The sequence below is a fragment of the Oryx dammah genome, unplaced genomic scaffold (genome assembly GCF_014754425.2).
Source record: "Oryx dammah isolate SB20612 unplaced genomic scaffold, SCBI_Odam_1.1 HiC_scaffold_16, whole genome shotgun sequence".
Lineage (NCBI taxonomy): Eukaryota > Metazoa > Chordata > Mammalia > Artiodactyla > Bovidae > Oryx > Oryx dammah.
Window position 1 is genome coordinate 35993015 of NW_024070200.1, and position 27594 is coordinate 36020608.

At 42.2% G+C, this 27594-nt stretch overlaps 1 protein-coding gene across 1 annotated transcript in view; it reads right to left on the bottom strand.

Moving 5' to 3' along the window:
- Positions 1-17159, bottom strand: part of PTPN9 (protein tyrosine phosphatase non-receptor type 9) — a 73274-nt gene extending 56115 nt beyond the window's left edge. Inside the window, exon 1 of the mRNA XM_040257279.1 lies at positions 16942-17159. Coding sequence (XP_040113213.1) covers positions 16942-17004 — 63 coding nt within the window. The 5' untranslated portion in view covers positions 17005-17159. The remainder of the gene's footprint in view (positions 1-16941) is intronic.
- Positions 17160-27594: the final 10435 nt, after the last annotated feature.

Consider the following 27594-nt stretch of genomic DNA (forward strand, 5'->3'; position numbering starts at 1 on the left):
GCATCTGGTGAGCATTTCATGCTATCTTTGTGGACAGAAATATTTATTAATTTCTATAAATTTGCCAATCAAAATGTTAAGCAGGACTCCCCTGGTGGTTAAGAATCTGCCTGCCAATGCAGGGGATAGGGTTCAACCTCCAATCTGGGAAGATTCCACATGCCAAAGGACAAACAATAAGCCCATGCCCCACAACTACTGAGCCCACAAATATTAAAGCTCACATGCCTAGACTCTGTACTCTGCAACAAGAGACGCCACCACAATGAGAAGTCTGAGCACTGCAACTAGAGACAGCAGCCTCCGCTTGCAACAACTACAGAAAGACCACACATAGCAACGAAGATCCAGTGCAGCCAAAATAAATAAATTTAAAAATGTTAAATGTTAAGCAGTTGACTACTTATTTAATTTGCTAATAATCCTACTAAGTGGGCATTATTATCTGTAATTTGCAGATATTCATAGTAGCAAAGATTAAATTGTTTCAAGGATTTCATATATGTTAACTTATTTAATCCTCATAACAATTCCTTACTAGTGTTACCTACATTTTACATATGATGAAACTAAGGCAAAAAGGGATTAAGCTGCTTACTCATAATCACACAGAACTTATGGTACAGTTCTTAACCACTTCTTTCTACAGCCAAGTGCGCTGCCACAGTGGGGCTTATGATAAACCCTGTGAGAAACAATAAATAATTATTATACCCAAAGACAGTCAATTTTTTAAAAAAATGAGTGGGACCTGAGGTGGGGGATTTTAAAGGATATTAAAAAAAAAAAAGATGTTAAAGAATTCTTTGAAAGAAGGGAGACAGACTAATGTTTATTGAGAGCCTACAGTATGCTTGCTAACCCATGAGTCAAGCACTCTGCATCCATGTTGTTTATATTCAACTTTTCCAATGGCAGGTATTGAGACATTTTATGTTTGAGGAAATGGAGGCCCAGACAAGTTAAGTACTTGCCAACTCACACTACTCCTAATGATACAACCAAGATTCCAAAACCAAGTCTGACTGTAAAGCTCACACTCTGTCCCTTGATTTGCTCTACATCCCTCCCTGGCCTGGTCCCACTGCTATAAATGACCTAGATAGGGGCACTGGGTCAGGTTGACCATATAAGAGGAGAGCTAAGCTTAGACAACAAACATATTGTAAAAGAGAAAACAGATCTAAAAGATCAAAACAGGATAGAACAATGGGCTAGAATGGTACTCAGAAGTGAAGCTTTGGGGTCTGACAGACAAGAGTTTGAATAACAGGTTCTAGCACTTAGTGTTTAGAATGCAAGTAAGTTACTTCTTTGAGCCTTAAAGACTCCACACCTTTAAAAAGGGAGTAATAGGACTTCCCTTGGAGAAGGCAATGGCACCCCACTCCAGTACTCTTGCCTGGAGAATCCCAGGGACGGGGGAGCCGGGCTGCCGTCTCTGGGGTCGCACAGAGTTGGACACGACTGAAGCGACGCAGCAGCAGCAGCAGCAGCAGCAGGACTTCCCTGGTGGTACAGCAGGTAATAATCCACCTGCCAGACAGGGATTTGATCCCTGGCCTGGAAAGATTCCACGTGCCCTGGAGCAACTAAGCCCATGTATCACAACTACAGAGCCCACGCTCTACAGCCCCTCAGCCCCAACTACTGAAGCCCCCGTGCCTAAAGCCCATGCTCCGCAACGAGAGAAGCCCCTGCTTGCTGCAACTAGAGAAAGCCCTCGGAAATGAAGCAGTGAAGATCCAGTACAGCCAAAAATAAAAATAAATCAAACAAACAAATAAAATGGGAGTAACACTCCCACAGAACTGGTGTAAGAGGGAAGAAAAAGTAATATTTGTAAAGTTTTTGACTCTTAAAGCTCAACAAATGGTAGTGAATATTAAATCTAACAAAATCATATTTAAGGATAAAGGCAAGAAAATAAATTTTAGAAGCATCAGATGAAATTTAACAGAAGCTCATAAGAAAAGACTTGGGAATCTTAGTTGACTTGAATCTATTAGTCAACAGTTTACTAAAACTGCCAAAAATTGTTTGGAATTTGGAGCACATTACAGAAGCATGGTGCCCAAAACAAGGGGGCCTATCAGACATCATTTGTAATACTGTCTTCAGTTCTGATGCTAAACTTTAAGATGGTCACTGGCACATCAAAATCAGTCCAAGAAAAGATCAGAGTGGTAAGATGCTTTGAAAATGTAATAGCTAGTTCCTTCTTTTTTGGTTTTATATTCCCTCCCACTTCACACAATGAAGCTGCCTCTCAACTGCTTCCATTCCCTAATAACTAGTACACCATCCCCATATACCTCCTTCCCCCATCTTCATCTCCATCCCCCTCTCCTCACCCTCTCTCATACCCCTCAAGCTCAGTTTTGCCAATGTCAAATGGCTCTGACAGGGCTGACTTGACAATTTCTAATCCAACACTTTAGGATTCAGCACATCAGATCTGTGGCTAACCTGGCCCTGGCCTGCATATTAGACCAGCTGTTGCTTATCGACAGCAAATTTAACTGGCCCAGTTTTCTTCCTATGGCCAAGTCTTAGGTTACTGAATCTTGACTGTCACACATTCAAGAAACTTGGGACCACGACCTGGAGCTTCATTACTCCCTCAAATGGAATCTGGCTGGGAGACTGCAAATTAGGCAATGTCATTCATCCAGACATCTCAAACTTGCTGGATTAATACTTCCAAATACAAGGTGTTCTCACTAACTAAAGGACAAACTTATTCACATTCATAAAGCAGTACAAGCAGATCAGTTTATTGTACCGAAGAGGCCTACAAAGAATGAAGCCTGGAAAAGCTGCCTACAATCCGGCCGTCTTCACTGCAATGTCCCATTTTCAACTCCAAACAGAACTAGCTCAGCTCCTGTGCAGGACCCAGACAGGAAAATCTGGTAACTCCTAGGTCCTGATTCTCAGGGCAACTGACACTGGAGTAACACAAGCTTCCCTATGGACTGGCCCTGTCAAAGCTGGCAGGTTTTTCCTGGCTGAATCGGAACAGCCTGTATCTTCTTTCATTCAATACTTCCTTGGAAGGCAAGCACCTCTCTAGGGAACGCCATCTGCAGGGGACATCAGGTGTCTCAATGCCTTGTTTTGCAGACATCCTGGTTCCCTTTCTACTTCTCAAGTAGTAAGGCTTTGCTCTTTCTTTGGATCAGATCGTAGTAAATGCTAGTCTTTGGAACAACACAGTTATAGTATAGAATGAGATGATTCCTGCAGCTTTCAGCCAGTTCAGACAATACCTAGAGTTCTAAAGCAATTTGTAAATCTTCCCTTTTCAAAGTGAACCAAAACGTTTAAACTCACTTCTAAATGATTCTCCAACCAGCACAACAGCACCCTAGTTATTTTCTGGACTACTAGTTCTCAAATTTGAGCATGCATTTGGAGACTTGTTAAAATACATACTGTTAGACCTCAGCCCTAGAGTTCCTGACTTAGTAGGTCTGGGATAAGACGTGAATATTTGCTTTTTTAACAAGCTCCCAAGGCATGCCTATGCTGCTGATCTGGAGACTACACGTTGAGAACCACGGCTCTAGATCAACAATATTTCACGTCATTCCCAGAACTGTACTGGGAATGGGGCAGGAGGTGGGGGGAGGAAACGAGAATGCTATATATACAGGGTCCAGTTATACCATAACACTCAGAATTGTTCTTCACAGAAAACTCCTTATTCTCCTACAGAGTAGAAGTGAACTGGGATCTCACAAGTGAAATATTCAGCAGTTTAAACACATGACAATTCACATTCTAACAAATTATTAACATAGATACACCCAGAAACAATAAATGGTACTTATATAAGAGATTCTAGGCTTAAGATTAGGAGCCAAGGAGAAGTGGAAGTAACACCTATTCTCTTTCCTTTGACTCACCAGCTGCATTATTCACTAAATGAATTAAGATTCATAAAACACTTTGAATGGTGCTTGACTGTTATTTTTTTACTAGGATATAATATACAAAATACTTTTAATTTTTTTTACCATTTGTAAGTACACGATTCAGTGGCATTAAATGCTTTCACAAAGTTGGGTGAAACATCACCACTATCTAGTCCCAAAACTTCTCCATAACCCTCAACAAAACCTGTATACTCATCAAACAGTAATTCCTCTCCACCTCCTCCCAGTCCCTGGGATTCTACTGTCTCCATGAATTTGTACCTTATACAAGTGGAATCATACTTCTGTGTCTGGCTTATTTCAGTAAGCATAATGTTTTTAAGACCTATCCATATTATAGCATATATCAACATTTCATTTCTTTTTAAAGCTGAATAATACTCCATTATATGTATATACTACATTCTGTTTAGCTATTCACTTACCATTGGATAGTCAGGCTGCTTCTATCTTTTGGTATTGGGAATACTGTTGCTATGAATGCACGTACATGTATCTATTTGAGTGCCTGCTTTTAATCTTTTGGATACATACCTAGAAATGAAGCTGTTGCATCGCATGGATAGTTCTATGTTTAACCTTTAGAGAAACCACCAAATTGTTTTTCATGGTAGCTGTACCATATTACTTTCCCACCGGCAATGCAAACAGTTATTTTCTTTCTTTCTTCCTCTCTCTCTCTTTTTTGGTGTTTTTTCTTTTTTAATTATAGCCACCCTAGTTAGTGCTTGAAAGTGAAAGTGAAGTCGCTCAGTCGTGTCCGACTGGTAGCAACTCCATGGACTGCAGCCTACCAGGCTCCTCCGTCCATGGGATTTTCCAGGCAAGAGTACTGGAGTCGGGTGCCATTTCCTTCTCCAGGGGATCTTCCCAACCCAGGGATCGAACCAGGGTCTCCTGCATTGTAGACAGATGCTTTACCGTCTGAGCCACCAGGAAGTCCTAGTTAGTGCTTACAAGTTTGATGTGGGCTTTTACCAATACTTCTAGCACTGTAAGGATAGCATGACAACAATTAAGAGGTTCCAACTAGTTTCCATGTTCCAGTGGTCCTAGCAATTTTATTCAAAACACAAGTTTCCAGTTGTTTCTCATTTTCTCACAAAAATCACCTCCAAAGCTAGCACTTCCCTAGCCTGATATAAACTATGAAAGAAAATGATGCTTTGGGTGGTTAAAGAAAAAAAAATAATGAATGGTTTTCAATCTTTTTTAATGTTACTATTAATTCCATAACAATGCAGTTTATTTCCTATAAACAAAATGGTGCACCAGCATTCAGTATGAAAAAACATCAGATGGTTTCTCTAAAACATTCAGAATCCTAACCTAAAAAGATTTTTTTTAAAAGTATGCTGGGAATTTCTGTATATTTTAATCTTGCTAGCTATATCCCTAACTTTGCCAGAAATACCACTTTCTCTTCACTTCCAGGGTTTCCTGGCATAGAAGAGGTAAAGTCAATGAGACAAACTGTCTCATTCCCAACTAAAACTGTTTTCTTGCGCTTATGTTTTATGTTCAAGGTTTTAGGTCTCTCTCTCTTAGTAACTGTTTTTCTTCCTTTACAAACAAGAAAATTTATAAGTACAGAAAGTAAAATCAAGCGAAAAAAATCCTTTTTTTGGAAAAAATTTCTTCCTCAACTTTACCGCTTGGCAAGAGCTGGAAAGGGAAATCTAGTAGTAGTTTGTGCTTGTGCTTAGTCACTCAGTCGTGTCTGACTCTTTGCAATCCCACGGACTGTAGCCCAACCGGCTCCTCAGTCCACGGGGAGTCTCCAGGTAAGGATACTGGAGTGAGTTGCCATGCCCTCCTCCAGGTGTTCTTCCCAACCCAGAGATCGAACCCAGGTCTCCTGCACTGCAGGCGGATTCTTTACCATCTGGGCTACCAGGGAAGCCCAAGAATACTGGAGTGGGTAGCCTATCCCTTCTCCAGGGGATTTTCCTGACCCAAGAATCAAACCAGGGTTTTCTGCATTGCAGGTGGATTCTTTACCAGCTGAGCTACCAGGGAAGCCCCAGTAGTAGCGTAAGTACAGACAAAAATGTGGATAAACTGAAGGTATCATGGAAAAAACAATTTAAAAAGCCGTAGTCTCATCCTAATTACTGGTAGGCAAATACACCATATATACTTTCCCATGATGCTGATAATAGTATCTGAAAAGTTAAACTCCACATAGACAAGACTAAACAGTAGTTTTATAAAGGAAAACAACAGACCTACAACATTCTGAGAGGTACAGCCAGAGACGTATATGAAACTTCAAGTTCACTAATCCCATTAAAATATATATTTCTTTCATAAATGTGCAACAAGCAGCTATGAACAATGGAATCACATGTCTGTAGAGAAAGTTGTAAATGGTTGAAACCAGGAATATTTAACATACAAATGCCAAGAAAGAGCTGTTTCTGGTATATATGTATGTACCGTGTCATACACAGAAACACGTGATTAACACAGATGACATTTATTAGAGACAGCGCTGCATTTAATCAGAGAGCTTGAGTCCCAGGTTGCCTCCCTGGTGGACTGCTGAAGGCTTCTGAACTTAATCTCTATATCAGGAAGATAATCATCCTAAACAAAATAATACTCACTTCACCGGTGTGTGAGGAATAAATAATTTCAACATATACAGTTTCACTCATTCTTCAGCAAACATATTTTGAACTCTCACAATGTACACAAAAGATGTATAAGATTAAGTATCTGCCCTCGCTGTAGATAAGAGGTCCTCCTCCTTGGTATATACCCCACAATTCAAGACCTGCCCACAAATAACTGGAGGGCAATTCTTTAAGGACAAAGATCCCTCAATTCATGCTGAACAAGAACCTGGCACACAGCAACAGACAATAAATGGCTGCTGAATGAACAAACTGTTTTCTGTTTATGATCTGTAAAGCTTTCCTCTTTGTAGACATTAACAGGAATAGGAAAACAGGTTGATACATAATAATCACCTCACTCACAGGAAGAAAATAGACACTCAGTAGCAACACAGAAATATTTGGAAGGGAAAGCAAAAATCACAATTCCCATTATCATCCCATGGCAGGACTCAAGTAGTGTTCTGCTAGTCACATAAAATCTCCCATCTCTGAAAACTCCAGCAAAGGCTGTGGAAATGTCTCATTTTATCTTGTGTGATGGTTATGCTGCAAAATAATTATGTTCTAGACTGGAGTTTTTCAGTATGTGAAGTCAATTGCAGAAACCAGTATTTACGGACACAGAATTTGAATAAATATTTACTGTTAACTAAAGACCTGCCTTGAACTAAAAAGTAGGAACTTGTAACTCTTCCTAAGAACTACAAAATTCTTCAAATGTAAACTAGGGTTTCTCAACCTTGGCACTACTGACATTTGGGGCCAGTTCACCTTTGGTTGTGGTGGGCTCTAGGCCCATCATTATACTGGCAGCATTACTGGCCTCTACCCACTAGTAGCATCCCCAGTTGGGACAATCAAATGTATCTCTCAGTTCAGTTCAGTTCAGTCACTCAGTCATGTCCGACTCCTTGCAACCCCATGAATTGCAGCACGCCAAGCCTCCCTGTCCATCACCAACTCCCGGAGTTCACTCAAAGTCATGTCCATCAAGTTGGTGATGCCATCCAGCCATCTCATCCTCTGTCATCCCCTTCTTCTCCTGCCCCCAATCCCTCCCAGCATCAGAGTCTTTTCCAATGAGTCAACTTTTTGCATGAGGTGGCCAAAGTCCTGGAGTTTCAGCTGTAGCATCATTCTTTCAAAAGAACACCCTAGTGATTGACAAACTTCCCTGATGGTCCAGTGGTTAAGAGTCTGTTTGTCAATGCAAAGGACATGGGTTTGATCCCTGGTCTGGGAAGATTCTACCTGCCACAGGGTAACTAAGCCCATGAACCACGACTACTGAGCCTACACTCTAGAGCCCACGAGCCAGGAAGCCTGAGAGCCCTAGAGCTTATACTTGTGCAACAAGAGAAGCCACCACAATGAGAAGTCCTCTTGCCACAATTAGAGAAAGCCCTCTTGCAGCAACAAAGATCCAGTACAGACAAAAATAAATTTTTAAAAATTTAAAAATATGTGAGGGAGTTTAGGGGAGAATGGATACACGTACATATATGGCTGAGTGCCTTTGCTGTTCACCTGAAGCTACCACAATGTTAACTGGCTGTGTGTGTGTGTGGCCTCAGTCGTGTCCAGCTCTTGGTGACCCCATGGACTGCAGCCCGCCAGGGTTCTCTGTCCATGGCATTTTCCAGGCAAGAATACTGGACTGGCTTGCCACTTCCTTCTCCATAATTGGCTATACCCAAACACAAAATAAAAGCTTTTAAGTTTGGAAATAAATAAAATCACCCTGGTTGAGAACCACTGATATGAACAATGGAATGGGAATTTTTTCATAAAAGCTGCTGAACTAAGATATGAAATTTGACATAAACTATAATTCTTTGTACTCTAAACATGTCATTTTTAGATCATCAGATGACCTTTTACAGTTTTATCTGGAAAAAACAAAAAGATGATAATCAGTGCACCTAAACAAGAAATCTATTAACCAAGAGGAAATAAACCAACGAACCAATGGAGAGTGTGTTAAGTGCTACTAGCATAAAATGAGCACAGGCAGCCTCACTACCATCTTCGAGATACAGTATTCAATTGTTAGAAGTCTTAGGCCACCTAGAAATCTTCTATTTCATTGCTACAAAGTAAGATTCTTAATTTTTCCTCCTATTCTTATTTGAAAAACATGATTCCCTACAGCACAAAGGGTAAGAATACTATTATCACAGGTATTTATTGAGCATTTTGTAACTGTAAGGGAGTTTAAAGTGATAGCTGCTCAGTCATGTCTGACTCTCTGCAATCCCATGGACTGTAGCCCACCAAGCTCCTCTGTCCATTCCATTCTCCAAGCAAGAATACTAGAGTGGTTAGCTATTCCATTCTCCAGGGGATCTTCCCGATGCAGAAATCAAACCTGGGTCTCCTGCATTGCCGGCAAATTCTTCACTATCTGAGCTACAAGGGAAGCCCGTAAGGGAGTTAAATAAAATTAATAAAGTATTAGATAAAATGCCTGGAGCCACAAAGGAAGCCAAGGATTCCTGAAGTTTACCTAAGACTCATTGCCATCAACTCTCCAAAGGCCCAGATTTCACCTGTAAATATTGTTTAGAAAAAAAGCCAGATTTGCATTAATCCTAAATACTGGGATCTCACCAGTTAATAACATAATCCCAAACCTGTATAGAGTATGCAGCACTTTCTACAGAAAGTTACTGGTTTTAATTATAAAAGAAACATGATTATTGTAGAGAATATAAAAAACCTATTTCAAAATAGATGCATTTTAATAATGATGTCTATCGTGTAACAATGAGGTATAGAAAAGTAAATGCAAAAGGAAAGATCAGCCATTTGTTCAATGAAAAAGTAATTAATGGATTAATATCCCCAGACACTTCAGGATTAAAGTCATGGATGATTCTCTTTAGAATGTGCACATCAATTCTGAGAATAAATTCTGGTCTCATAATAATTCTACTAGGCTTGTTAGATCTGTGCCACCCATGCTGGATAAAAGGACAAGAAGTGTGCATGTTTGTTTTGAATGGATCTGGTATTTTAGAGGAAACCGGTACATAACAGAAATTGTCTTTCCCAGAGAAAAGAATGGAATGCTTTTCTCAGAAGCAGAAACTAAAGAAAAAGCCATCTCTAATCTACTGTTTGGGTTTCATCATTTTATAGTCTGGACCTAAGAGATAACCAATCCTTAATAAACAGCTCTTCCCATGGGCTCTGAAGCTTCTCCGTCTGCTATTCCCAGCCCCCAGCCCCAAGCCATCTCAGTTAGGTTCTAACTAGGTCTTTTCAAAATCATATATGAAAGTGCTCATTCCAGTAAGCATAGGCCCTCCAGCACTGAGCAGCACAAGCTTAACTACCTATTCTAGGAATATCTGCCCCTACTCCAGAGGAAGAGGAATAAAAAACAGCGACTATTCCAGTGTGGAGGCATACGGGGGAGCACTGGGAATGTAATAATGATTGATTTGGAAAAAGAAAGTAGCCCTAACTGTCTAAGACATCAAGGCAGAATGATAAAACAGGTGCGAAATGGCTGAAATTGCACTGAACATCCAAGTACCTGAACAAATAACTAGAGTTAGGGACTCTGATGTATAATATTGACACTGCAGTGGTTCAGCCATTCTGCTATAAAATAGGTCTTAATATGTGGACTTATTGGAAAAGACCCTGATGCTGGGAAAGAGTGAAGGCAGGAGGAGAAGGGGATGACAGAGGATGAGATGGTTGGATGGTATCACTGACTGGATGGTCATGAATTCGAGCAAGCTCTGGGAGTTGGTGATGGACAGGGAAGCCTGGCGTGCTGCAGTCCATGGGGTCGCAAAGAGTTGGACACAGTCACGGAACTGAACTGAATATTTAGATAACAAAGGTGGAGAATCCCAACATTACTATGTCTTTTCCACGATAATAAAGATATATATGTCATAAAATGAGATTCAGCTGTACTGACCTACAATGAGTTTTAACTTTTACCTCTATTAAACAGTTCAGTTCCTTTTTAGAGTGTTTGTCTTACTTTTTAATTCATTAGTAAGTATCAGAAGTTAGGTTCCTTGGGAAAAATCTACAGGTCTCTTTAACATTCACAACTAAAGCCCAAGACCCCTGATACACTCAGAAGTTTTAAAAGAAGAATACACTCAGAAGTTTTAAAAGAAGAAAATTCTCACATCCAAATGAGATCTTGCCTAAGTGCTAATTACAATATCTTTAGCTACTGGCAATAAGGGAAGGAATGAGAATTCTTCATCTATCCCCTCTTCTTCCCCTTTCTGGAAGGACTCAACATTATGAATCATTTGGTCCTTGACGTATGGTTACTTCCAGGGGGACAGATGACATTTAGCACAGGACATGTAAGGCTGTGGGAAAAGGGAAGTTCTTGGCCACAAGAACCAGGACAAAACCCCTGCCCTTGGGAAGAATGCCAAAAATCTCTAAAGTCCACTGCAAGGCAGTTTAATTTTTAATTTCAGAAAATCCTGTTATAAGAACACAAATCATGGCACAGAATCAGAATAGCTTTTTGAAAATTACATTATGAAGGTGCAATAACTATTTTCTGGCATTCAAAAGAATCCATGCTAAGTGATGATCCTCAGTGTGAAATATGAATATTTTTCTCCCTTAGGTTTGGTTTAAGCTAACTTGGCTCTAAACTCTTTCACTATTCAAAGACAGAGAATATAATGGCTAATGTAACAGAGTGCTTACTGTGTAATGCATTACTATCTATATGCATTAGCTTATTAATCCTTACAAATAAGCTCTAAACAACATGAACTCTAAAATAAAAATTTTCTTTGGAAGCTTTGAAAGTAAGTATTAGTAGATTATCTATTACAACAACTTTAAAAAACATGCATTATTTATAATGTGACAGAAGGATTCTGTAAGTTATTAGAACCAACTAAAATGAAAATATGAATAAACGTGTAACTATTTTAGAAAACAATTAATCTACTGGCCATTACTGGGAAATCTGTGAAAAACCAAAAGACCCTAAAGGCTGTAATTCCTTAGAGAGTCCATCAAATAGGTTTATAATCCTTATTAAATGTCTTTCTTTTAAGGTTTATTGCAAAGAGGAAGTTTTCCTCATAACTTATCCTAAATTGATGCAATCCAAGATATCCCACTTTCTGTAGGTTATGTGGACACAGAACAGATAAGTAACACACCCTTAACCCTGGTGGTCAAGTTAATTATAATTTAGCATATCTGATAAAATTACCAAGTTCAGGTCAAGTTACAAATGTGAGAGTACCTGCTTTGGAAAAGTAAAATTAAGACAATTATAATAATAAGAATGAAGATTAGTACTGAAATGCAGAAATTACCCTTCACACTGGCAAATTTACAATTTTGCCAGCCTATTAAGAAAGGCTTTTATATTCACATATAAACATTTCAAAAAAAGAATGTATTTCTGACACAAAAACACCTTGGCTTTTACAGTTTGGAGAAATAACATCCTTCATATTTGGCTCTAAGAATAGCTATCTCTCATATACAAAAGAAAAAGAAAATATTTTAAAAAGTAAATTTTTATTGTAACCACACCTCAAAATGGAGAGTTGCCAACTCTATCTTAAGGAACAAATTTTTTCCAAGAGTAATTTCATCATAATTTCTTGCACAGGCTGTACAATATGTTTCTGCTGGAAATAAACAGGTCTGAATAAGGTTTTCCAAATTTTTCTGTCTGCATTTTTTAAAAAAATATATTTGGCTGTGTAGGGTCTTATTTGCAGCACACCAAAACTTCAATCTTTAGTTGCAGCATGTGGGATCTAGTTCCCTGACCAGGGATGGACTCGGGCCCCCAGCACTGGGAGTGTGGAGTCCCAGCCACGGGACCACCAAGAATGCCCCTGAATTTTTAATACTATATTTTAAGAAGCATCGTCAAGGATTTCTCTGGTGGTCCAGTGGCTAAGACTCTCAGCTCCCAATGCAAGAAGCTCAGGTTCCATCCCTGGTCAGGGAACTAGATCCCACACACTACAGCTAAAGATCCTGCATGCTACAATGAAGATCAAAGATCCCTTGTGCTGCAACTAAGACCTGGTGCAGCCGAATAAAGAAATAAAACTCTTTTCATTAAAAAAAAAACAAACTTCAAACTCAAACACATATCAATACATGTATATATGTGCATATATGTATCAATACCCAAACCCAAAATTAGCTATTACATATCCATGGTAGGCATCTTATTAAGCTGGTTAACTGCTTCACAAGATGTAATGTAGAGAGTGTAACAGAGGGAACATCTGTAGGGGAGGCAGAATAACTAGAGCTGAGTGGAAATCAAGGCTCCATCACTTGCTTGCTGCTGTCGTTGTTTAGTCTCTGAGTCACGTCCAACTCTTTTGAGACCCCATGGACTGCAGCCCGTCAAGTTCCTCTGTCCACGGGATTTCCCAGGCAAGAATACTGGAGTTGGTTGGCACTTCCTTCTCCAGGGGATCTTCCCGACCTGGAAAGAGATCAATCCCGGTCTCCTGCATTGCAGGTGGATCTTTTTCCACTGAACCACCAGGGAAGCCCCCATTACTTGCCATCTATGTGCATTTGGGCAATTTCCTTCTCTTAGTCTGAGTTTTCTCATTTGCAAAATGAGATAATAATTCCAATCTTATGAGGATTAACTGTATGTGAAATGCCCAGCACAGAGCCTGACTCAAAGCAGGAGCACAGGAAACAGGTACTGTTATTACCCTGTTGTTATTCATGTGAACTTCTTAAAGGCAAAGCATACTTTTTCTTGTAACTCAACTGTAGGCTTTATAATATTGAGAACTGAAAACATAAAGGCAAGAAACATCAAGGTTACAAAGGACTGGGTATAATATCAGTTCAAAACATGACTAGATAGGAAATGAGACTACTAAGTAATAATGATGACCTTCAAAACATATATAAAAATGAACAATGCCCTTATTTTTATAAGCCACTTGGAAAGATGATGCTGTCTGTATACATATCACAAATAGAACTACTCTTCATTCCACTAGTACTATATTTCCTAACAGTTCATTAAGTGCCAGTCATGCTCAGCAAGTTCATATGATGGTGAGCAAAACCAGACACAGTTCAAGCCTCATGGAGCTTCCCATCATACAATCATGTGTGTGCTAGGTCGCTTCAGTTGTGTCTGACTCTTTGCAACCCTATAGACTGTAGCCCGCCAGGCTCCTCTGGCCATGGGGATTCTCCAAGCAAGAATACTGGAGTGGGTTGCCATGCCCTCCTCCAGGGGATCTTCCCAACCCAAGGATCAAACCAGCATCTCCTATCTCTTGCATTAGCCAGGAGGGTTCTTTACCACTAGCGCCACCTGGTAAGCCCCATACAATCATACAAATAGTGCAAACTGGAGACAAGTGATGTAGAGGACAGTACATGGTACTCTGAGAGCCAATAACAGGTCTAACCTAACTGAGGAGAAAAAGGAAGGTCTTCCCATGAGCTGAAGGATGAAGAGGGAATTAACAGTGGAGGGTATTTCCAGACAGAGGAAAGCAACTTGTGCAAAGACCTTGGAGCAGGAGGAAACAGGCAAGAATGCAGGACCAAAAGGCCAGTGTTCCTGGAGCAAAGATGAACTGTGAGAATAAGCTAGGGCTCTAAACCATACAAGGGCTGAGGCACTGCAGACCACATTCAAGAGCTGTAACAAATCATTCACGAGCTGTAACAATCCCAAGAGCTATGAAAAGTCACTGAGGGTTTTATAAATGCTTACATTTTGAGCTTCTCTGGTGGCTCAGATGATAAAGAATCTGCCTGCAGTGCAGGAGACCCAGGTTCAATCCCTGGAGACCCAGGTTCAATCCCTGTGTTGGGAAGATTCCCTACAGAAAGGAATGGCTACCCACTCCAGTATTCTTGCCTGGAGAGAGGAGCTTAGTGGGCTACAGTTCATGGGGGCCGCAGAGTCAGACACATCTGAGCGACTAACACACACAAGGAAGGGAAAATGCAATCAGATTTGTGATTTGCCTTTGTTTCTTGGGAAAAGAGCTAAGGAATGCAGATGGATCAAGTAGGAAACAAAAGTTCTGTCAGGATATGACAGCAGCTTGAACTAGGGCGACAATAATGGTGGTGGTGAACTGAACTGAGGGTGCAAGAAGTCAAAGAATTCAAGAGATATTCAGGAAAACCTGATGATGTACACCATACAGGGGCTGAAAGAGAGCAGAGTATCCAAGAAAACTTTTGGGTTTATGATTTGCATGACTGTATACAGAGAGGTACTATTTGAGAGGGATCTGTTCCAGAAACATCTTTATGACAGTTTACACACCTCATAAAGAGCCTGAAACTATGTTAAACAGTTTGATATCCTCCTTTACCTATGAAATAGGATTCCAAAAATATTTTTTCTATTTCCCAAAATCAGATGGATGCTCAAATGTACAAGATTTTCGCAATACTAAACATATTTCAAAGATTCTGACACAAAGTTTGAAATCAACTCCAAATGAGTTCTAAAATTGGTCTGAGCAATGGGGCATTATGGAATGAAGTATTTCCCATGGTAACTACTTTGATAAGCCTAAAATGCATCTGCTGCTGTTTAATTTCAATAGTTTAAAGTAATCTTACCAGTTAAGAGTACTCTTATGTGATATTAAATTAAAATATGATATTTTATCAGGCATTACCACAACTGGAATTATGCTTTTATGTTGATGTCTCAACATTTTGAAGCGCCTGTAGAAAACCTGGTGTTTCGTAGGAAAAATTATGGTTAAAAAACCCACAGAACTTGTTGATCTTAATATATGTACATTTTACTATTTTCATCTAGTCCTTGATAATTCCATCACATTCATTCAATATTATTTCTAGTTTAAACAGTTGTATATATGTATATACAATGTATATATGTACAGAATAAAGTTAATACTTTATCAATACTATGTACACTTTAATATTTACTTCTCTCAGTTTAAATTTTTTAATTCGCAACCAAATGGCATTTTCATAGTGGAATACTGATGCCCTCAAGTCTCAGAAATATAAAAACTTCAAATCTGATTAACCAAAAGAAAAGAACTGAAAGAGTTTTGCCCTTTTAAAATCAACCAAACACATCGCATCTTAGTACTAAAGTAGTATTTCCCTAATTTTGGCAGTGTGGTCTCCTTGCATTACACTACAGTTACCAGGATGTTACCACTGCTTGTACAGAGCAGCAGAATTTTTTTTTTTCCCTCATGCTGATTTTATCTCTAGGCGTCAAAAGACAAGGCTGTGGTCTGAAGCCAAATATGAAAAAAGTCATCTCTACAAATGAGGAGAAAAGTCAAGGGCATTTTAAAAACCTGGTCTTAAACAAGCCTATTAACCAATATTAGTTTGTAAAACCAGACTGTCTTCACACTAGAGGTTGTACTACCAAATGCGGTCCTTGGAAACAAGGCCTGGCAAGCATGAAATGGTTACCAGCATGGTTCATCTTTTTTTTTCGGGTTTTTTTTCTGTTTGTTTATTTGTTTTGTTTTTAAACATAGAATCAGAGCATGGTTATATCTGACCATGGATGTGGGCAGTGCTAAGGAAGAAAGAGCAAAAAGACTTTAGGGTTCCAATCTCAGATTTTCCTACCGTCCTCAGAGGAGTGGCCCATGTCTCCCCAACAGTAATGTGGGCGAGGGAAAGTTATAAGGACCCTGGGCTCTTTCCTTATCCGAGGCCCTCAAATGACACCGCAAACCGTTTCCTTCTGGGAACTTAAGCTTTAAGGGACAATGGGGCTCAATGTAGACTTCAGAAAGATGGAGACACTGAGATGAGATGGGGGTAGGTAAGTGGGGGTGAAGGGATGCGCCCAGCCAGAGAAAGCTAAACAGGACAGTCAAGGCCAGAGACTTTGAGAGCCTGAGAAGGCCTGGATCTTCCAGAATGATGTCCAAGTAGGCCACAGCCCTCTAAGAAGCCCGAGGGGCTCGTCTGAAAATCTAGAGCATCTATGGACTTCTCACTGTCCTAGGGAGGGGAGACAGTCCCCGAAGGAATCCGGCCCCCAAAGTGGGCTTTCTCTGACCTTAGAAAACCACAAACCCTCACGGAATGAAGCAAAACACGTTTAGGGCCAGAGGCAACGTATGTTCTTACAAACGTCGGGGGATGTTGGTAAGGGTAAAGGGAGGCCCCCAACAGGAGAAACTGCAATCATCATCGGAATACGGGGAGGGGGCAATACGCGGCCCGTAAGCAGCAGACTGAAGAGGCTTGGGGGATGACGGGCCTGGGGCGCGGCCGCGGGGGGAGGGGGTTGGAGGCCATCGTGGACCCGGGCCGCGAAGAGCGCAGCCCTGCCTAGGCCTCGGGGGTCCGGACACACCCACCACCGCGTCCGCAGCCCGGCTTACCTGCTCCTCCTCCGGGGTCAGCTCCGGCGCCATGTCGGGCTGGGGCGCGGTCGCGGGCTCCATCCCACCGCCGCTGCCGCCGCCCGGCGGACAGAAGTCGCCCGGGAGCGCGGGGAGCCCGGTGCGGTGGGCCTCCGCTTCCGCGTGCCCGCGCCTCAGCAGCCCGGGGCCGGCTCGCGCATGGCTGGGCCGGCGGGGCCCCGCGCCCGCGGCGGCCGCAAACGCCGCTTCTGTTTCCTTAAGAAAAAGCTCTCAGAACTGTCGCTCTCTTCTGGGCGGAAATCCTTATTTTCTTCGTTCCTTTCCTCACACTCCCCCACCTCTCCCGGAAAAAAAAAAAAAAAAGTGCAGGCGAGGAGCTAATCGGGATTTAAAAAAGGAAATGGGAAATCAAGAAGTTTCTAAACCCAGAGCAAAGGACCGCGGGGAGTTGGGGGAAATATCCCGAAGGCCACCGGCCTCCTCGGCGACCAGCTTCGTCGGCGGCGCTCCGGCTCCAGCAGAACGCGACGGAGGCGTCCTCGGGGATGCGGGGCCCTGCGACCTGCGCCGCGGCCTCTCAGCCCCGTTCCTCAAAAGCCGCGGTGGCGGGAGGGAGGGAGAGAAGGAGGGAGCGAGGGAAAGGCGCCCCCCCTCCAGGCTCACTGCCAGCGCTGCGGCCGCACTGCGCCCGCCCGAGCCCCCCGCGGCTCCATTGAGAAACTGAGCGTCTCATTCACAAACTGGCGACGCGGAGGGCCCGGCCGACCGCCGACGCCGCCGGGAGGGGGAGACAGAGAGGAGCCCAAGGGTGGGGGCGGCGGCGCGCGAGGAGGGGGACGCGAAGAGGGGGCGGGGGCGGGGGCGGGGGGAGGCCGGCGCGGGGAGGGGGCACCCAGAGGAACCGGGGCGGGGGAGGGGCTTCGGGGATTTCTGCAGCGCGCGGAGCGAGAAAAAGGAAGAAAAAGGGTGTGAGTTTCGTGAGGTTAAGCTCCGTGGAGGAGGAAGAAAAATACAAGTGTTTGAAAACTAGCTGCCATAGGCACCTGGGCTGGGGTTACTTGCTGCTATCACTTCCTTGTGAGGAATCAGTCGTCACCCACTTCCGCGTCACTTGCTGACTGGAAGACCCCTGGAAAGGTTGCTTACTAAGTCCAGGGTCCGCAGGTACAAGAAACAGACCCTATTAGCTTGCTGCTCGCGGCCCTAGCTCGCTCTCACTCCTTGCCATCACCCGGTATCCGGTAATCCATCACCCGCGTGGTTAATTTTAGTGCTTCAAAAGAAACGTCATTCAATTTCGAACCCCTTACAGGAATCACGCAGTGTATGCAAGCGTTTGATTTTCATGAAGGCGAGAGCAGCAAAGAGCTTGGGGAAGGTCTTGGGAGTCAGTTTGGGAATAGAGACGGCACTGGGAAGGCAGGACTCGATCTAGTATGTTTTTGCATCATTCCAGACCAAAAATACTCTGAAAGGGATGCAGCTAACAAGTAGTGCCACAGCTAGTGCCAAGGGCAGAGGGCTGGAGATCACAGAGGCCAACAGGAGGGGTCCTCAGACAACAGAGGAAGATGCCCTGAGTTCTGATGCTCCATCTGGGACTTAAAAAGTAACCTCTGGTGGGACTTCCCTGGTGGTCCAGTGGTCCAATGCAGGAGACCTTGGACATTGGACTCTAGACTTGGTCAGGGAACTAAGACCCCACATGCCTCAAGGCAACTGAGCCCATAGACAACAACTACTGAAGCCCACCGCCCTAGAGCCTGAGCTCTGCCGTAAGAGAAGCCACCACAATGTGAAGCCCTCAGGCCACAACTAGAGAGTAGCCCCTGCTGGAGGCAGCTAGAGAAAGACCGCCTGCTGCAAAGAAGACGTAGCGCAGCCTAAATAAATAAATATTAAAAAAAAAATAAGTTAAAAGTAACCGCTGACCTCACCTCATTTCTACATCATTGCAATAGAAACTTCAGGCTGCCTTTAATTAGAGAAGAAACCCTTTAGTGGTTGGATTTGTTTCTGCCTCAGATGGAAATGGCAGCCCACTCCAGTGTTCTTGCCTGGAGAATCCCAGGGACGGGGAGCCTGGTGGGCTGCTTTCTCTGGGGTCGCACAGAGTCAGAGATGACTGAAGTGACTTAGCAGCAGCAGCAGATGGGCTACTTTATCTTTTTCACCAGTAAGAATGACTCCAGGTTGAGTTCATTACCCCATAAAGAAGTTAGTTTCAGTACCGTAACCGGATGCTCCTCTGGAAGAATATTTAACAAGTATTTTATATATGCCAGGCACTGAGTCTGCCCTAGGGTTACAACCATGAACAAGACAGTGGTCTCTTCCACATGTAAGGAATGGAACATTGTAAGCTATGTTATTAAATGAGGAAAAAGCAAGACCCAAATAGTGTGTATAACATGCTGTCACTTGTATAAAGAAAGAAATGAATATGTATTTGTAAATTTATTTATATGCCAAAAAGGTTTGAGGGGATACACAAGAAAGAGAGCAGTGGTGGTCTCCCAGGAGGGGAACTGGGATTCCTGGTAACAGAAGGGAAGAGGGAGACTTTCCCCTATATGATCAGTTATACATTCTAAGTTTTTTTAAGAACTTTTTAGTGATGTATAATATATATAATACATAAACGTGAAAATATGTGTACAGCATGATTTTTGTAAACTGAACACACCCATGTAACCAGCACACAGATCAAGAAATTCCCAACTTGTCAAAGTCCTCTGTCCCCTCCCGGTCACTACTCGAGTTACCACTATTTTGACTTCTAACAACATTGTGTGTGTGTTTAAATTTTGCACATGGATGTATAACCTTTTCCAAAAGAAATTTTTTTTAATAGTAACTTAAATATGGTTGTTATCCCGAAGCAGGCAAATGGCTCTAGTGCTAAGCTGGAGTAGGAAGTGGCAAACCTGAGTAGTACAAATCACCAAGTGGACGTAGAAGAGATTGAAGTTTCTCAACCCACTATTTACACTTGTTTTTGCCAATGACCCTCAGGATACCGGGAGTTGGGGCAACACAGCTAATTAATTAGTATTGAACTCAAACTTGAATCCTAGCATTCTGACTCCTCATGCAGGTATCTGGTGACAGAAATTTTAAAAGGGGGAGGTTGGACTGAGTGAGCTAGGAGAGAGATCAGCAGAGTTTTCAGAAGCACAGCTGTGTGTGTGGGCGTGTGGGTGTGCACGGGAACAGTTTTCTGGAACTGTTGCCTATCACAGTCCAAACAGGATAATGTTTGGAAGTTTCTGAGCAGAGACGTAAGAAACAGAACCAAGTGCAAGGCAGCTGGCTGGATTTGCTCTAAGTGGGAAATCTTTGGAGAATCAGAGTACAAAGGCTTGCCTTGAACTGCAGGCTTGGACTAACAAAATCAAGTGCAATACTCTCTTCCTGTTCAATCAAATCTTAGAAACTACAAAACAATTTGTAATACAAAAGATTGGAAACAATGTAATGGCCCATCCATAAGATACTCAGTAAATAAATCATGATACATACATACACTGAACTAATAGTTCACATTTGCTGTATCCTTACCAAGTGCCAGACACTGTTCTTTTCATTCATCTAATCTCACCATCACAGTATGAGGTAGCTGAAGTTTTGATCTTCCAAAAAACATATATATGTGTGTATGTGTATAAAGTAGATACATATGTATTGACAAAGGCTTGGATTATTCAATGCTTGGCTGCAGGGCCTCAAAAGGAAGGCTAGAGGGTTGAAGGAGTATAGGCGACGGAAAAAAACCCACAGTTTTACGAAATTAACATGAACTGAAATCTGAAAGTGGAAAATAAATTACAAAGAGGGAACCTTAGGAAGAGGAGTGTTAGGGGTTGTACATTTGTTTTTTGCTTTGAAAGCACAGGTTTCAAGTCTGTCTCTAGAAAGCTTACCCTCTCCTTCCTCCCACCTCCTTCACCAGATGAATCTGACTCATCTTTAAGGTCTCAGCTCAAAAGTCACTTCCTCAGCAAGATCTTCCTTGACTACTCCCCGAACTGCTCCCTGTTACTCTCTCCTAGCACCTTCTTATTCTTTATCAGAGAGCTGATCACAGTCAGTAATCATGCACAAGTTTCCATGTTCACTGGCCTCGTGTCTGCCTGCTTAGCCAGGAAGGCAGGAGCCACATCTGTCTTGCTGGCCCTGGTACCCTCAGTGCCTAGAGCCTAGTACCTAGTAGGCAGGTCCTTCATGAATATGTGTTGAATGACTGAATCATTTAGACAGCCACCTTAACTCTGAGACCTCTGTCTTAGCATTTTCTCCTGCCTTTTAAAATATTTGTTTGAATAAATAAATAAATAAATATTTGTTTGAGTCTAGGAATAGAGGCATTTCCAAAGCTGTGATTAGAATTTTGTAGTTTCCCCCATAATACCTTTACTTCTAAAATCCAAAGGTTATCTTAAATATTGCTCGAAAATATCTACTGCCTATGAAAGACATGTCTAAAAGACAGATGCAGAATAAGTAAGGCCAGGGACTACCCTGGCTGTCCAGTGGTGAAGATTTTGCTCTCCAATACAGGCAATGTGGGTTCAATCCCTGGTCAAGGAGCTAAGATTCCACATGCCTTTTGACCAAAAAGCCAAAACATAGAACAGAAGCAATATTGTAACAAATTCAAAAAAGATTTTTTAAATGGTCCACATCAAAAACATAAAAAAAATAATGAGGTCATACTACTAACCAATGTCTAGGGTAAAAATTTGTTCTTGTTTATTCATAGGCCAAATCTATAATCACTAGGATGGCTGAAGTAAGCTATGTAAGGAAGGTGAAAAATCTTGTATAGATAACAGTTCCCCTATTACCAAATACTTTAGGGCCTGGTATTTACCTACTGCTATTCTCTGCATTTTTCTCTTCTTTTCTTTTTCTCTAAGCTAAAATATGATCTGTCTTCTTCATCACACAGTTTTCTTATCCGACACCCCTATCTACCACTCCCAGATCACGGATTTATTGGTTACTAGTCTATGTTGGATGAGATGGCTGGATGGCATCACCAATTCGATGGACATGAGTCTGAGTAAACTCCGGGAGTTGGTGATGGACAGGGAGGCCTGACGTGCTGCGATTCATGGGGTCGCAAAGAGTCGGACATGACTGAGTGAACTGAACTGAATGAGTCTATGTCCAAGGAGTGGGCGCAGGAGGGCCGAGAGGAGCTACTCCATGTTCAAGGTCAGGAGGCGCGGCTGTGAGGAGATACCCCTCGTCCAAGGTAAGGAGCAGCGGCTGCGCTTTGCTGGAGCAGCCGTGAAGAGGTACCCCACGTCCAAGGTAAGAGAAACCCAAGTAAGAAGGTAGGTGTTGTGAGAGGGCATCAGAGGGCAGACACACTGAAACCATACTCACAGAAAACTAGTCAATCTGATCACACGGACCACAGCCTTGTCTAACTCAATGAACCTAAGCCATGCCATGTGGGGCCACCCAAGACGGATGGGTCATGGTGGAGAGGTCTGACAGGATGTGGTCCACTGGAGAAGGGAATGGCAAACCACTTCAGTATTCTTGCCTTGAGAACCCCATGAACAGTATGAAAAGGCGAAATGATAGGATACTGAAAGAGGAACTCCCCAGGTCAGTAGGTGCCCAGTATGCTACTGGAGATCAGTGGAGAAATAACTCCAGAAAGAATGAAGGGATGGAGCCAAAGTAAAAACAATACCCAGTTGTGGATGTGACTGCTGATAGAAGCAAGGTCCGATGCTATAAGGAGCAATATTGCATAGGAACTTGGAATGTTAGGTCCATGAATCAAGGCAAATTGGAAGTGGTCAAACAGGAGATGGCAAGAGTGAACGTTGACATTCTAGGAATCAGCGAACTAAAATGGACTGGAATGGGTGAATTTAACTCAGATGACCATTATATCTACTACTGTGGGCAGCAATCCCTTAGAAGAAATGGAGTAGCCATCACAGTCAACAAAAGAGTCCGAAATGCAGTACTTGGATGCAATCTCAAAAATGACAGAATGATCTCTGTTTGTTTCCAAGGCAAACCATTCAATACAATGGTAATCCAAGCCTATGCCCCAACCAGTAACGCTGAAGAAGCTGAAGTTGAACGGTTCTATGAAGACCTACAAGACCTTTTAGAACTAACACCCAAAAGAGATGTCCTTTTCATTATAGGGGACTGGAATGCAAAAGTAGAAGTCAAGAAACACCTGGAGTAACAGGCAAATTTGACCTTGGAGTACGGAATGAAGCAGGGCAAAGGCTAAGAGAGTTTTGCCAAGAGAACACACTGGTCATAGCAAACACCTTCTTCCAACAACACGAGAGAAGACTCTACACATGGACATCACCAGATGGATGACACCGAAATCAGATTGATTATATTATTTGCAGCCAAAGATGGAGAAGCTCTATACAGTCAGCAAAAACAAGACCAGGAGCTGACTGTGGCTCAGATCATGAACTCCTTATTGCCAAATTCAGACTTAAATTGAAGAAAGTAGGGAAAACCACTAGACCATTCAGGTATGACCTAAATCAAATCCCTTATGATTATACAGTGGAAGTGAGAAATAGATTTAAGGGACTAGATCTGATAGACAGTGCCTGATGAACTATGGAATGAGGTTCGTGACATTGTACAGGAGACAGGGATCAAGACCATCCCCATGGAAAAGAAATGCAAAAAAGCAAAATGGCTGTCTGGGGAGGCCTTACAAATAGCTGTGAAAAGAAGAGAAGCAAAAAGCAAAGGAGAAAAGGAAAGATATAAGCATCTGAATGCAGAGTTCCAAAGACTAGCAAGGAGATATAAGAAAGCCTTCTTCAGCGATCAATGCAAAGAAATAGAGGAAAATAACAGAATGGGAAAGACTAGAGATCTCTTCAAAAAAATTAGAGATACCAAGGGAACATTTCATGCAAAGATGGGCTCAATAAAGGACAGAAATGGGATGCACCTAACAGAAGCAGAAGATATTAAGAAGAGGTGGCAAGAATACAAAGAAGAACTGTACAAAAAAGATCTTCACGACCAAGATAATCATGATGGTGTGATCATTCACCTAAAGCCAGACATCCTGGAATGTGAAGTCAAGTGGGCCTTGGAAAGCATCACTGCGAACAAAGCTAGTGGAGGTGATGGAATTCCAGTAGAGCTATTTCAAATCCTGAAAGATGATGCTGTGAAAGTGCTGCAGTCAATATGCCAGCAAATTTGGAAAACTCAGCAGTGGCCACAGGACTGGAAAAGGTCAGTTTTCATTCCAGTCCCAAAGAAAGGCAATGTCAAAGAATGCTCAAACTACTGCACAATTGCACTCATCTCACATGCTAGTAAAGTAATACTCAAAATTCTCCAAGCCAGGCTACAGCAATATGTGAACCATGAACTTCCAGATGTTCAAGCTGGTTTTAGAAAAGGCAAAGGAACCAGAGATCAAATTGTCAACATCTGCTGGATCATCGAAAAAGCAAGAGTTCCAGAAAAACATCTATTTCTGCTTTATTGACTATGCCAAAGCCTTTGACTGTGTGGATCACAATAAACTGGAAAATTCTGAAAGAGATTGGAATACCAGACCACCTGACCTGCCTCTTGAGAAATCTGTATGCAGGTCAGGAAGCAACAGTTAGAACTGGACGTGGAACAACAGATTGGTTCCAAATAGGAAAAGGAGTACGTCAAGGCTGTATATTGTCACCCTGCTAAGTACATCAGGAGAAACGCTGGGCTGGAAGAAGCACAAGATGGAATCAAGATTGCTGGGAGAAATATCAATAATCTCAGATATGCAGATGACACCACCCTTATGGCAGAAAGTGAAGAGGAACTAAAAAGCCTCTTGATGAAAGTGAAAGAGGAGAGTGAAAAAGTTGGCTTAAAGCTCAACATTCAGAAAACTAAGATCATGGCATCTGGTCCCATCACTTCATGGGAAATGGATGGGGAAACAGTGGAAACAGTGTCTGACTTTATATTGTTGGGCTCCAAAATCACTGCAGATGGTGATTACAGCCATGAAATTAAAAGATGCTTGCTCCTTGGAAGGAAAGTTATGACCAACATAGACAACATATTAAAAAGCACAGACATTACTTTGCCAACAAAGGTCCGTCTAGTCAAGGCTATGGTTTTTCCAGTGGTCATGTATGGATGTGAGAGTTGGACTGTGAAAGAAAGCTGAGTGCTGAAGAATTGATGCTTTTGAGCTGTGGTGTTGGAGAAGACTCTTGAGAGTCCCTTGGACTACAAGGAGATCCAACCGGTCCATTCTAAAGGAGATCAGTCCTGGGTGTTCATTGGAAGGACTGATGCTAAAGTTGAAACTCCAATACTTTGGCCACTTCATGTGAAGAGTTGACTCATTGGAAAAGACTCTGATGCTGAGAGGGATTGGGGGCAGGAGGAGAAGGGGACGACAGAGGATCAGATGGCTGGATGGCATCACCGACTTGACGGACTTGAGTTTGGGTGAACTCCGGGAGTTGGTGATGGACAGGGAGGCCTGGCATGCTGCGATTCATGGGGTCGCAAAGAGTTGGACACGACTGAGCGACTGAACTGAACTATGTTACGTCTATACCTGATACCCATTGTCTAGAGTTTACCCAACAGTCTGAATTGTAATTATTTGCTTATTTGTCTGTTCTCCCTCACTAGACCATGAGTTCCTTGAAGGCACCATGAGTTCCTTGAGGGCACCATGAGTTCCTTGAGGGTTCCTTAATGTCTTATTCATTGCTCTCCCTTCAGAACCTGGCATAAAAAATAGTTCAGAGAAGCTGGTACTCAACCAAAGTTTGCTAGAAGAATGGACCCATCCTTTTTTGCAAACAAGGTCCATGCGTTCATGCTCAGTTGCTTTAGTTGAGTCAGACTCTTTGTGAACCTATGGACTGAAGCCCATCAGGCTCCTCTGTCCATGGGGACTCTCCAGGCAAGAATACTGGAGTGGGTTGCCATGCCCTCCTCCAGGGGATCTTCCCTACCCAGGGATTGAACTTGCGTTTCCTGCACCTTCTGCTTTGCAGGCGTGTTCTTTACCACTGAGCCACCAGGGAAGCCCTAAACAAGGTCCATTTCCTGTCAAAGAGTACCACATAGGTTTGGTTACCTTGGATACTTAATTGCCCATGGGAAAATATTCAATACAGATGCAAGGTACCAATTAGTTACTTTATTCTCATTCTCTTTGACTTACCTGTGTTAGTGGGGAGGCCAGAGAAGAATGGATAAGGCCCATAGATAAAACTTTATTTGAGCCAGTTTCAACTTCCTACCTTTTAAAAACTTTTGTTAAAGTTCCTAATGAGAAGCAGAACTGACAGATTTGAGTTCCATCTTTTATTTCCCAGACTGACTGCAGAAAAAACCTGAAGGGCAAAAACAGAGGGAGAGATAGAAGACTTGAAAGACTGCCAACCCACTGGGAGAGAGGAATGGAGGAAGTTTGCTAAAAATGTTAATGGTCTGTGCAAAGTCCCAGCCAGAAGAGCTCTCTAGGTATCAAAATTTGCCTCTTCCGGTTCCACATTTTCCCTGAAGATGGGAAGTATGCTCCTGGGCTGGGTCCAAAAGTGAGGCCTACCTCCCAGTTTCCAAGGCTGCCTCTAGGGTCATTTTTCTGCCTCATCAAAGCATATTTTAAAAAATCAACTTTTCAAAATACTCACCATCTCATGAAATGGATATGAGAAACAAATATATGCATCCTACTTTTGGGGATTCTGTCCCTTCCCTCAGATATATGCTGCCTGAGGCCATTCTTTTATTATTATTGGACTATAGTTGACTTATAATGTTGTATTAGTTTTAGGTGTAAAGCAAAGTGAATCAGTTATACATATATCCATTCTTTTTAGATTCTTTTCCAGTATAGGCCATTACAGAGTATTGTATAGAGTTTCCTGTGCTATACAGTAGGTCAGGAGTCCCCAGCCTTTTTGTGGAAAGGGACTGGCTTTTTCGAAGACAGTTTTTCCATGGACTAGGGGTGGGGGAGATGGTTTCAGCTTTACCCACTACTCACCTCCTGTCGTGGAACCTGGCTCTTAACAGGCCATGGGCTGGTACCAACCAGTCCGTGGCCTGGGGGTTGGGGCCCCCGGCAGCAGTAGGTCCTGATTAATTATCTATTTTATATATAGTAGTGTATATATGTCAATCCCAATCTCTCAATGTACCTTCCCTCTACCCTTACCCCCTGGTAACCATAAATTTATTTTCTACATCTGTAACTCTATTTGTGTTTTGTAGATAAGTTCATTTGTATTCTTTTTTTTTAGATTCCACCTGTAAGTAATATCAAATGATATTTGTCTTTTTCTGTCTGACTTACTTCACTCAGCCTGGCAATCTCTAGGTACATCCATGTTGCTGCAAATGGTATTATTTCATTTTTTCAGGCTGAGTAATATTCCATTGTATATACGTGCCACAGCTTTATCCATTACTCTGTCAGTGGACATTTAGGTTGCTCCCATGTCCTGGCTACTGTAAATAGCACTGCAGTGAACACTGGGGTACATGTATCTTTTTGAATTATGGTTTTCTCTATATATATGTCTAGGAGTAGGATTTCAGGGCCATATGGTAGCTCTATTTTTAAGTCTTTAGGTTTGTCTTTTTTTCCCTTGTTTAATCTTTTTTTTTTAATTGCAGTAT